The sequence below is a fragment of the Haliotis asinina genome, chromosome 9 (assembly GCF_037392515.1).
Source record: "Haliotis asinina isolate JCU_RB_2024 chromosome 9, JCU_Hal_asi_v2, whole genome shotgun sequence".
Taxonomy (NCBI): domain Eukaryota; kingdom Metazoa; phylum Mollusca; class Gastropoda; order Lepetellida; family Haliotidae; genus Haliotis; species Haliotis asinina.
The window spans coordinates 53,824,584-53,836,857 of record NC_090288.1 but is presented as its reverse complement, the minus strand read 5'-3'; the positions used below and the strand labels follow the sequence as shown (position 1 = coordinate 53,836,857).

Here is a 12,274-nt window from a genome sequence, read left to right as displayed (position 1 = left end):
GATGGAAGTAAGTCAATATCAGTCCAGGGCGATAACGACAGCCTCCAGTTCATCCGCTGGGGTATGTATACGTATCTATGTAATGCAAACTGCGTCCCATACATATATCCATGAAAGTGATCGACATCAGCGTTTTGTACCCTGAAAACACCAATAACCACTAACACCGCGCCAGCCCTCGGGATTACAGCTGACAATAACCTCAAATAACGGCGTTGATTGTTTTAGCCCAGAGATTTTTTTCCAGAAAACTTGTCGCGATTCATGATGGGATTGAAATTGCAACCGTCTTCTTTCCCATTAACACCTAGCCAATGGCAGCCTTTTACTGCCTAGTTAAGACGGGAGATAAGATTCCCTTATACAGTGAAGAAAATGTCATCTACCCAAAGAATAATGATAGGAGATTATCACTGTTTAGCAAATACTTGTCTCTGTAGCCGGGAGCCTCGATGTTACGGACTCATGAGTATTTCTGTTTTGGGCGAAGACAGGGGTGGCGAGCAGTGACCGGAGAGTTTCTTGTCATTTTACGCAAGACCGAATCACATCATTCCTCAGTCTGGAATGCTAATAGATTAAATAATGTATATTGCAATCGGTTATGGATATATACTGTATCAAATATTGTTAGTTTTCCAGATGACGTAAATATCATGTGACCAATTCATGTAGTACAACATGAAATAGTTAATCGATTTTTCAGACTTTAATCATGCTTCCCCTTTACCACTTCCCACCCTCGTCCTCTTCTACTCTTCCCACCCTCGTCCTCTTCAACTCTTACCACCCTCGTCCTCTTCAACTCTTCCCACCCTCGTCCTCTTCCACTCTTCCCACCCTCGTCCTCTACCACTCTTCCCACCCTCGTCCTCTTCCACTCTTCCCACCCTCGTCCTCTTCCACTCTTACCACCCTCGTCCTCTTCCGCTCTTCCTACCCTCGTACTCTTCCACTCTTCCCACCCTCGTCCTCTTCCGCTCTTCCCACCCTCGTCCTCTTCCACTCTTACCACCCTCGTCCTCTTCCACTCTTACCATCATCGCCCCCTTACAGCCTTTCCATCATCGTCGTGATCCTCCACGTGCACCCTTGCCATCATCGTCCCCTTCCACCCTTCCCATCATCGTCCCCGTTCCACGCTTCCCATCATCATTCCATACTTCCATCATCGTCCCTTTCAACACTTCTCATCCTCGCCCCATTCCAGACATCCGATCCTCCCATCAACGTCCTCTTCTACTCTTCCCACCCTCGTCCTCTTCTACTCTTCCCACCCTCGTCCTCTTCCACTCTTCCCATCATCGTCCTCTTCCACTCTTCCCACCCTCGTCCTCTACCACTCTTCCCACCCTCGTCCTCTTCCACTCTTCCCACCCTCGTCCTCTTCCACTCTTACCACCCTCGTCCTCTTCCGCTCTTCCCACCCTCGTCCTCTTCCACTCTTCCCACCCTCGTCCTCTTCCACTCTTCCCACCCTCGTCCTCTTCCACTCTTCCCACCCTCGTCCTCTTCCACTCTTACCACCCTCGTCCTCTTCCGCTCTTCCCACCCTCGTCCTCTTCCACTCTTCCCACCCTCGTCCTCTTCCACTCTTCCCACCCTCGTCCTCTTCCGCTCTTCCCACCCTCGTCCTCTTCCACTCTTACCACCCTCGTCCTCTTCCACTCTTACCATCATCGCCCCCTTACAGCCTTTCCATCATCGTCGTCCTCCTCCACGTGCACCCTTGCCATCATCGTCCCCTTCCACCCTTCCCATCATCGTCCCCGTTCCACGCTTCCCATCATCATTCCATACTTCCATCATCGTCCCTTTCAACACTTCTCATCCTCGCCCCATTCCAGACATCCGATCCTCCCATCAACGTCCTCTTCTACTCTTCCCACCCTCGTCCTCTTCTACTCTTCCCACCCTCGTCCTCTTCCACTCTTCCTATCATCGTCCTCTTCCACTCTTCCCACCCTCGTCCTCTACCACTCTTCCCACCCTCGTCCTCTTCTACTCTTCCCACCCTCGTCCTCTTCCACTCTTACCACCCTCGTCCTCTTCCACTCTTCCCACCCTCGTCCTCTTCCACTCTTCCCACCCTCGTCCTCTTCCACTCTTCCCACCCTCGTCCTCTTCCACTCTTACCACTCTCGTCCTCTTCCACTCTTCCCACCCTCGTCCTCTACCACTCTTACCACCCTCGTCCTCTTCCACTCTTACCACTCTCGTCCTCTTCCACTCTTCCCACCCTCGTCCTCTACCACTCTTACCACCCTCGTCCTCTTCAACTCTTCCCACCCTCGTCCTCTTCCACTCTTACCACCCTCGTCCTCTTCCACTCTTCCCTTCATCGTCCTCTTCCACTCTTCCCACCCTCGTCCTCTTCAACTCTTACCACCCTCGTCCTCTTCCACTCTTACCACCCTCGTCCTCTTCCACTCTTACCACCCTCGTCCTCTTCCACTCTTCCCATCATCGTCCTCTTCCACTCTTCCCACCCTTGTCCTCTTCCACTCTTTCCATCATCGCCTCCTTACACCCTTTCCATATCATCGTCGTCCTCCTCTACGTGCACCCTTCCCATCATTGTCCCCTTCCACACTTTCCATCATCGTCTCCTTCCACCCTTCCCATCATCGTCTCCTTCCACCCTTTCCATCATCGTCCCCGTTCCACGCTTCCCATCATCATTCCATTCCATACGTCCATCCTCGTCCCTTCGACACTTCCCATCATCGTCCCTTTAAACACTTCTCATCCTCGCCCTATTCCAAACATCCGATCCTCCTCCCATTCCACATTCCCCCTCCTCGTCACCCATCCTCTTCCAATTCGACATTATCCTTGAAAATATTATCCGATCACTCCGCATCAAAATAACCAGTCTTCACCGACTCAATACAAAGAACGGAAGACTTACATGCTGCGCCGTATATCCTTCCATTATACGCAATATGGATTTTAGGAACTCATTATAATTTACGCGGGAAATCAGCGCTATGCCTGAGGGATTGCAAACCTATTGCCGAGTAATTAGACGAAAATGGTTCAATATATTTTGACACACACCCCATATTTTACCAGGAACCCAATACTGCTGTGGACGTAACCAAGGCATTTCACATTTCTTCATATTGTCAATATTCTTTCAGTTACATAATTACCGACAGCCCGTGCGGCTGTTTCCGCAAATTGAATTAGCCTAATGAGACCAGTATTTCATTAGTGATGCCCCGGATATAGACAGATCTGGGAGTCGTCTTACAGACCATCCTTGTGCTTCCACCTAGAACGTTTCTTGGACAAGATTACTCAATCACGTATGACCTTATTCCAACACAAAGGCCCAGCTTAGCATTCTGTGTATTTGGCTGAACTTTTTTCGGGACTAATGAAGACTGTACAAAACAGTCCAAGCGAAAAAAAATACCGCTTTGATGTTTCATTAAGTACAGTGAAGTTATCTCCTGGGATATCAGACTGCTTATAGAATCATTGACACTGGATCCACTTAAAGACTGTTCGTACAATTGCCTCTGTTTGTCGTAAGAAATGACATCATTAGTCGTAGAGTGTGTGACACCGATGCACCCAACTTAATACGTAAGACGTGACATTTCCACAGCTGTTTGAACTGAGCGTAAATTACATCACCTTCACAATCTACACGTCAGTGTACGTAGTTGTGGACCCTTTCATCCGCAACTACAAAGTCAGAGTCAGCATTCATTTTATGAGGTTTTCACAATACTCTGTTGTTCTTCGGTGAAGTAGGTATCGGTGACATGGCATTGTGCTAATGTGTCTACTTTCGCCTAATTTGTCATTTACACACGTTTACTCTGGCTACCACAAAAGACCTATAGCAAACTCTGTGTCTGGAGTCTTGCTGCTTGGCAATTTAAATATACTTCTCATTACATTAGCATCTGTAATAATTATGATAGTAGTGTACTGACAACCACTCTGCTCCGATCGGCGGATTTAAAATAAATCTTCCAGGTTAAAAATTAAATCGCTACAGTACGTCATGGAGGTCAAAGAGATAACTAATCTATCTTTTTCGATATATCTTTTGTTCGGTTCGTGTCTCATAAAAACATACAAGCCAGAGGATGAAAACAGTCCGTTATATCTGCCATATTCGTTAAAGGCTATTTTATATCACTTGATGTAGGAACGTATTTATAGTCACAATGGTAAATACATACGGCCACTGGGATATGTGTAGCATGTATGTACCCTACATACGTACCATACACAAAACCAAAGCAAAAGAAATGCTTTGTCTAAAAACATGTCCTGTTTAAGTGGTGTAGCGCATCATGAATCTGTCTTGATGTTTCTATATCACATACCGAGGTTGCAGCGGCAAAGAGACGGTACCGGCTATCTTTTTGACATCACTGGTATATTCCCCTTTGATATGGGAATTGCAACATTTTGCTTCTAATGTCAAATTGATATCCCACAGTCAGTTTTAAAGCGTAAACGGCAGACATGGAAAAGCTTACATTTCAAATAGTAGCCATAATATTCGGGTCTTTCATTTCAACCAATGGCCAGGGACATCCATAATACCATCATCATACAAAAGCTGCTCTCATCGCCATCAACATGGTTCCTGTGCAGACACAATTCTCTGGTATGAACATAATGGAAGACACGACCGTTAATACCAACCCTTTACACAACTCCTGTAGCATACAAATGTCCTTAGCGTCTTCAGACTTCTAAGTTGCGATAAAAGAGAAAGTTGAAGAAATTTCAGAGACAAATTGATTTATAATTCAATTCAAAGCTAGTCAAATTTGTTCAGTCTTGCAACGTGTCTGCATAAACGGTGGACATCTCCGCTCATGGATTCTCATTTCTAAGATGACTAGTATGTCGGATCCTCACAAAGCCAGGAACCGCTGCTGCAGAAAATAAATACATTCGTCTCTTAATTCCATGCCCTCAAGCGTTCTCAGAACGAAGTCATGACAGCCTGGAGTTCAAAACAAGACTTTTAAGCTTTGCCGATGACGGCTGGCGAAGGAAGTTCCCGTCTTAATAGTGAGGTTGTTAAATCTTTCTCTCAGAGGACCCTCATAGAATTGTCGATATGGTAATTATAATTCATTAATGCTCTCCTTAAACATCTGGAATAGTGAATGTTTGACATTTAAGGTAAGAGCACTCGGTCCTACACTATGCGCCCTCCAGTGACAACATCCAAATAAAAACATGACATCAACACTTGGGTTATCCTGAATGGCCAAAAAACTCGAAATATTCACCGCTAGGATTTCTGTGTTTCTGCTGAGAGAATGTGTATGGTTTAACGTCGCTAGCGCTATTTGCAATATTCCATCAATATTTCAGTGGAGTTTAGAAATGTGTCGCGGTCATTGTGCCCGTGCAGGAGGAACCGGAATCGGGGGCTTTAACCATTTGTCTACAGTGGTCATGATTTCATATAGCTGTAGTTTAAAATTATGACTGAAACACCGTCACCCCTCAAAAATGTGAGTTTTTTTTATTGTAATAAGCTAGGCAAGTTGGCCTTAGCTGGCGTTTTCACCAGTCAATCACTATGGGATACAAAGTAGAAATTGACAATTTCCTCAGCAACATAAAGAGTGTTTTCATTGGTGAAAGATCATTTGCCCTGTAGGAATTCAATAGCTCTGGACAATGGCGGAACCAGCCGTTCCAGACTTAGAGGTTCACAAGTGTTCTTAGGGTACAAAAGCAGGGTTGAGAGCAAATACTGACGATGTCGCCAACGTTTGGCCTGCGCATTAATCTTCAAATCTCAATAGGATTGGTCCCACGCGTTGCATCGGCCCTTACCGAATTAGTTTTTGAAGAATATGGTATGAAATTCTCCAGGAAATAGAGCGCCGTTGAAGCTGTGTGTTTTTGAAATTGACTCCTAGTGTAATTATGGTGTTCTCGCATTACCGTCAAAGTGTCAGCGGTTCAAACCCGTACTTCTTCAAGTCTTGATACAACTGATCGGTAATCAGGAAAAAGGCCATGATCTTGGGTATCTAATATCTAAACATTAAAAAGGCCACTCCGCATTTTCATCGGACGTACACCAAGTTGTAATGGTGCATGACTATAGTACATCACCTTGTATTTTTGCATGTGAACATAATCATGTTCCCATGCCAAGTGTGCCTAGACAATCGCATACAGACCCCAATATAGTATTATTACAGATTTGCAGCATCAAACAAAATTTAATATAAATAAATTCAACTATGGCCAGTATCTCTATTCAAAGGATGTATTTTTAACACTTGCATCTAAAATGGTGTTAGTGAGTGGGTGATGTTTAATGCCGCTCCTGGTTACTTCCCAACAATATTACGACGGTTGACACCAGAAATGGGCTTCGGAATTGAACAGATACGGAAATGAACGCCGGTCTTGGCCTAAAGTGCGAACACTTTAACCACGAGACTAACCCACCGCCCCTACTGAAATGGAAAACAATTTAGGTGTCTCAAGACTTCGCTAAACACCTTTTACCGGTGACATGTATGCATATCCAAGGTATTAATACCTTTCGGGATGGTTGGCATACACCAACAATGTCAATAATCCGACTACGCGGACGCCATTGCGTCCTCCTGTCAAAAGCTCTTGCCAATAAACCAACAACGTAGACAGGGGCCTCTGCGGATCAACCTGGATCATAGCGGGTCATTCTAGTTATTATTAATGTCATAGGGAAATCATATTGTAAACCAGAGATTAAGCTCTTGCTCCTGCAAGACTATCCGAGTGAAAAGGATCGATCCGTTCCTATCAATATTTTCTTTCTCACGTGTTGGGCAATGTGAGATGCAAGATACCTGACGCCAATCCAGAGAAGACTTACTTCAGTATTCCAATTCGATTGCCACAGATTTACGTTTTTTGCATTGTATGTAGTATATATATTGTGAAGTAATAGACTTTTTGTTTGTAGTGTGTAGTCGCTATGTCGCTGGTGTATTCCCACAAGTCAAGCATGTTGAGAATAGAGGGTTTTTGTTCGGTGTCAGACGAATTGACGTTATGGTATTTCATGCAATTGTCTTCGGGCACCATGATGTAATTACATATTAATTCTATGTAACTCATTTTAAAAAATACATTACACTGAAAGAAAATTGTTGTCACAGTATAAGATCTTTGCATGGCACGTCTGCGAGGTGACCTTTGTCTTGGCATTGGATTGCTCTCTTTCTGAAAGCTATCAACTTATACAAACAAGGAAGGTCTTTAGATCGTCTTTGGAACTGATACACACAAAACGTGAGATTTTATGGATGTGAACTTCTTCAGTATTACGAACACTGCCTTCCCAAATATATTCTTATTTCTTCGCCAGGTGGATGAATATATTATGTATTCTATATTATTTAAAATAAGAAAGGTCTTAAAATTGCCATTGATCATTTTCTCTCAGACAGAAACCACGAATAAGACAGACAGTTTCCAATTCATTAAAGTGCATTAATGCTATCCAGGATGACTGTTATTATTATGCCGGCTGCCCTTATAATTCGCTGCCCCTTTTTAAATTGTTGGTTTAAGTATTCATAACAAAATGATTCGTAATGGGACACCAACTCTTCCAATATTAATTCAAGCAAATCTGGTGATTCTGTCTGGTGTGTGAACACAAACACAAACAATAATATTGAGAAATCTTATTGCATGTTCTGGGACAAATATTGGTGAGGGAGCTAAGAGTTGTAATTTTGTAAATTAAGCATCTGTTTTTTTTATTTGCACCTTTTTTCAAAATACAGGTCACACGTTACATGCTGTAATCAACAAACTAGGTAACAATTGCATGCTCTTTCATGAGAATATGTAGGGCTGAATTCAAAATTATATTCAAGGGATCATTTCGATTTTCCTTTATCCAAACTGTATAACATCCAGCAGCAGACATGAGCCATGACCTTTCTGCCAAAGTCTATTTATCAAATTACAGTCCCCAAAAAGTTTAAAATAGTTTCAGTGGAAGTTTTACAATAACTACACATGGATGAGTAACTGGCTCTTATTTTATGTTGATAATAGTTTGTGCCTAATATGTTGTTAATAAGTTTCATTTGGAACCACCTCAGTAATGTACTCTGTGTACATCTAAATGAAACAATGTCGTAAGTTCTTCAGTCTTATTCATCAATGCATCTGATTCATGCATGGTTTCCCATTTTAAATTTGAGGCTGATTTCTTGAATTTTGACTGGAGAAGAGTGATAGAGAACAACTTGATAATACATTTCTGTTGCGCCAGCTCCAATCCAAAAGTACTGCTCAGCAGCGCTCCCCGAACAACTCGAGAATGAGTGAGTTATCATTTTACAAAAAAGTAATGAAATCTGAAATAGTTTAACTATACAAGACGATACAAAATATAAACAGGCTATGGATCAACTCGAGAATATAAACTTAGACACTGTTTGTTTCCTTAAAAAAGGTTTTTCTTCAGTTTAGATTTGAAAATGTTCACGTTGTTGATTGGCACGAACTCCACTGGAACTTGATGTCACACATTCAAATTAATCAATTTAATGATAATAAGAACACTCATATTAAATTTTACGTAAGAAATGAAAAGTTGATGCCGCATTATGGGTATCAACGCATTTTAAACGTTCTATTCATATTAGTGATGACATGGCTTCCTACGACTTCAGTGACTTGTAACATCGTCGTATTCCCCAGACAGCCTTAATCTTCGCACTTCAAATATTGTCATCAATCGCGCAATAATGTGTATATCTTTACTCAGTCCCTGCAAGACGCTAAAGAAATTACGTACTTTCCTTTCATCATGGCTACGAAACGTTTGTACATATACAACAAACGTGACCGATGACCTTTACAGCTACAGAACCTCGACAGCAGCACATCGTCATGTATTTGACTTCGGTTATGTAGTACGACAACAGCAACATGGGAAAGAACACCTCGAAACAGATGATTGTGCTTGCTCTGTGATGTCCGGCACTTCAGCAGAGCTGCACGTCCGACAAATATCCGCGATGACTCTGATGAAGACCCCTGAACCCGGGAGAGGGATGACTTGAAAGCGCGATTGTTGACATTGTGGTATTGTTTGTTTGTTGTTTAACGTCGCAGTCAATCGCATTGCAGCTTTACGACAGTCTGTAAATAATCGAGTCAGGGTTGGACAATCATGTGATCAACAAGCGATCGATCATAGTATCCACATGAGAACACCATATGTGTTTAGGCAAATCTAATCTTTTGTCGAGGGAGATGAAAATACCCCTAATGTATTTTGGATACTGTGATGGTTTTGAAACCCTGAGTAGGAAACACATGGGACTAGTTGCATGTTTGTTTTTGAAGCTGTACTGTGACAGTCTCCATGTATGAAACAAGGTTCAGGAAACCGTCACTCAAAACACACTTACATACTGGTGAATACTACTCGTAGACAGCTGTGTATACGTTATTGCAGAAGACGTGTCTATAAAATAATGAATACATAGTCCTGATTATCTTCAGAAATAGATTGACTAAGTGTACGGGCAAAATAGCTCATAAAAATATATGAGCGGACCATTGGGAATGGGTAATGACACAAATGTTCACGGAAAGGGTAAACATTTCCTACCATGCCGGCAGCACCCGCTATTAAAACTGCCTGAAAATAGGTATTTACAGACTGACCTAGGACAGCACAACTTCGGCCAAACCTGTAAACAAACCAGTCAAGTGGTCAATGGACCAGAATTTCCAATCTGTTAGTTTTCATTACGATTACTGTGTAGATATTAACATATACGGCAACCAACAAGTTAACAACAATGTTTTCGAAATAGATTGACTTTGGTGTACCTTAAAGTTGTCAGTTGTAATATCTCGGACCAATCTTTTCTTTCGCAGTTGAAACCGTGATTCACTTTCCGTTTCCCCCACATGTTGATAAGACGATAATGATATCTTTAAATTAAAGTATTCCTGAAGAAAATGATTTAAGAATGTTTGATTACCGCTTGGGATTCACGTCGTTTCAGATTACTTAAAACATTAACTACACGAATAAGAAACTATTCCTCGCATGGCGTGTTTCATTGTGATTCATTGGAGAGTCAATGTAACATAAAAGTCTGGAACCTATTCTCTTCAGGACAGCGTCCGACTACACATGGGACAAACTCGCAGTCCGGCAGATCGGGTAATACATGGTCAAGTTTGATGGCACGTGGGTTTTGTGTCAAGGATCAATTTATCCTTTAGCGTTGGCAGAACCCGTGTAATAGGGGGACAATGGGGGACTACAGTCATCCACGAAGCGCCTATGTTGAGGAATGTATTTCTATGCTCGAGGTACTTCAAACGGTCCTTCAGAGGACGGCAGAGGTTCTGTTGGAGTATTAACCATGAGCATGAAACGACATTACTCCATCAAGTTTGTTAGTCGGTAGGCGTGTCTCATTGACCGTCGGGGGAAAAACGGCGTCATCACTTTGACTACATCGATAGATCAACGTTACCCCTGTTTGAAATGGACACGAAAAGTAATATATTTCACATCTCACCAGATATGTGAACCATTGATTACATGGTAGTGAATGACAGGTCTTGTTCACTAAATGGCTTGCTTTCCCGCGTCTGTTGGTCGATGTAGAAGCCAATATTAAGATCCGAGATCCTTATGGACTTAGGTCATGACTCCAAAACTGCCCCAGTCAACTAAAACGAATTTCGATTGATGTACGCTTTAGTTTGATGGATTATAAGATTGCCAGGAGTTTTCAGAATCGATATGCTATGATAAGGGGTAGTTTATTCTACAATATAAATCATAGTAGCTATCCTTTGCTATTACCCAAGAAAAGGTCACACAATGATTCTTGAAAGAGTATCCATCAAACGATAATTCTTATAGCTGAGGTCACTCTAGATAGATCAATGTGATAATATTTGGCCTATGGCGATACAGCTAGAGATGCTTCGTCCAGACAAAAAGAGAATATGTTCAAACAAAGTCTGAGTCTAGTGTTTGGACATGAAACACGCTTTTTGTCACAACTAATATGTCAAAAAGAGAATGCTTTACAAAAGACGCAAATAGACATTCATTTCGAATTGTGCAGGTCATCGTTTTTATGGTGACTAAATTTAATGGATATTTTGTAAAGAAGTTGATCAATTACTCCTGAAGCGATTAATGGGCCCCGGCGTGTCAAAGGAGAGCCAACTGCAATCTGTAACACGTCAAGTCTCATGATTGGTCGCTTGAATAACAAACTGACGTCAACTCCATCTTCCACGAGTTTAAACACAAGGTCTATAAAGGCTTTCCATCTTCGGAATCAATGGTTTCTCCCATCTAGAGACCAGACGAAAATGAACGTCTACATGCATACTGCTATGACCCCGCGTCTTCGTCATTGTATAACATGACAAAATACATTTTCTATCCCCAATGGTGCATGTGATCTTCTTTACCCGTCTACATTATGTTCAGGATGTTCACCTCTAGGCTCGGTTATGTTAGTCCATCGTGGTTCAACTTTCGAAGACCATGTGCTCAGATATATGTGCGCATCCTGCTCTCAGTGTCATGAACTGAGGTACATTTTGGCAGCAGGTGTTGCTCACCCTATAAACATTCCGTTCTTACAATATACTAGTCTTGATTCATCTACATGTATAGGATTTGTTCCATTGTGGTCTTGTTCAAGACATTTTGACAGCAGGCATGCTGTAGCTGCTTCGCGTGTGCTACGTTTTCTGTTTCACATACACCCACTTGTCATTCATTCGACATATCGCCTATGCGAACGAAGTCTAAAACAATCGGATCTTCAAATCGTTCGTAAACCATCAATCGATAGGTATACGTCCACAATGGATATGAATCATCGTTTCATACAAATGTTGCGGGTGGCAGATCTTGGAAGTATTACAATGTGTTGTATGTAATCCTTCAATACACTGTGCACATGGATTCAGCCATGGCGAATTGGGCTTAAAACTGGCTTGACGAAATGAATGTGTTTGTCCGACAGTTTCCACATTTAGCAGACCGGAAAACGCATATTATCAGCGTCAGATTGTATGAAATCAATTGGTTTCAGGTGGTGTTTTTATGTTGCCTAAAAGGGCGAACACCAACATTCATCAGCGGAAGACGTGTTTCTGTAAGAATGGATGACTACGTAGAGATCGATCTGGTCCGGTGCAGACATGTTCCCTGATACGTTCCAATGTGTATCTGAAATGGAAAAGAACGGTAATAAGCTTT

General features: G+C 42.4%; 1 protein-coding gene across 1 annotated transcript; it reads left to right on the top strand.

Annotated features, from left to right (window-relative positions):
* The first annotated feature begins 715 nt into the window (after positions 1-715).
* LOC137297327 (mucin-4-like) lies at positions 716-2,839 on the top strand. Its single transcript, XM_067829338.1, has one exon. It carries the CDS (start codon positions 716-718, stop codon positions 2,837-2,839), a length of 2,124 nt encoding a protein of 707 aa, XP_067685439.1.
* The last annotated feature ends 9,435 nt before the right edge of the window (positions 2,840-12,274 follow it).

What these genes read in the sequence shown, in the direction of transcription:
- LOC137297327 (XM_067829338.1), top strand. Translation starts at nt 716, where the DNA reads ATGCTTCCCCTTTACCACTTCCCACCCTCGTCCTCTTCTACTCTTCCC.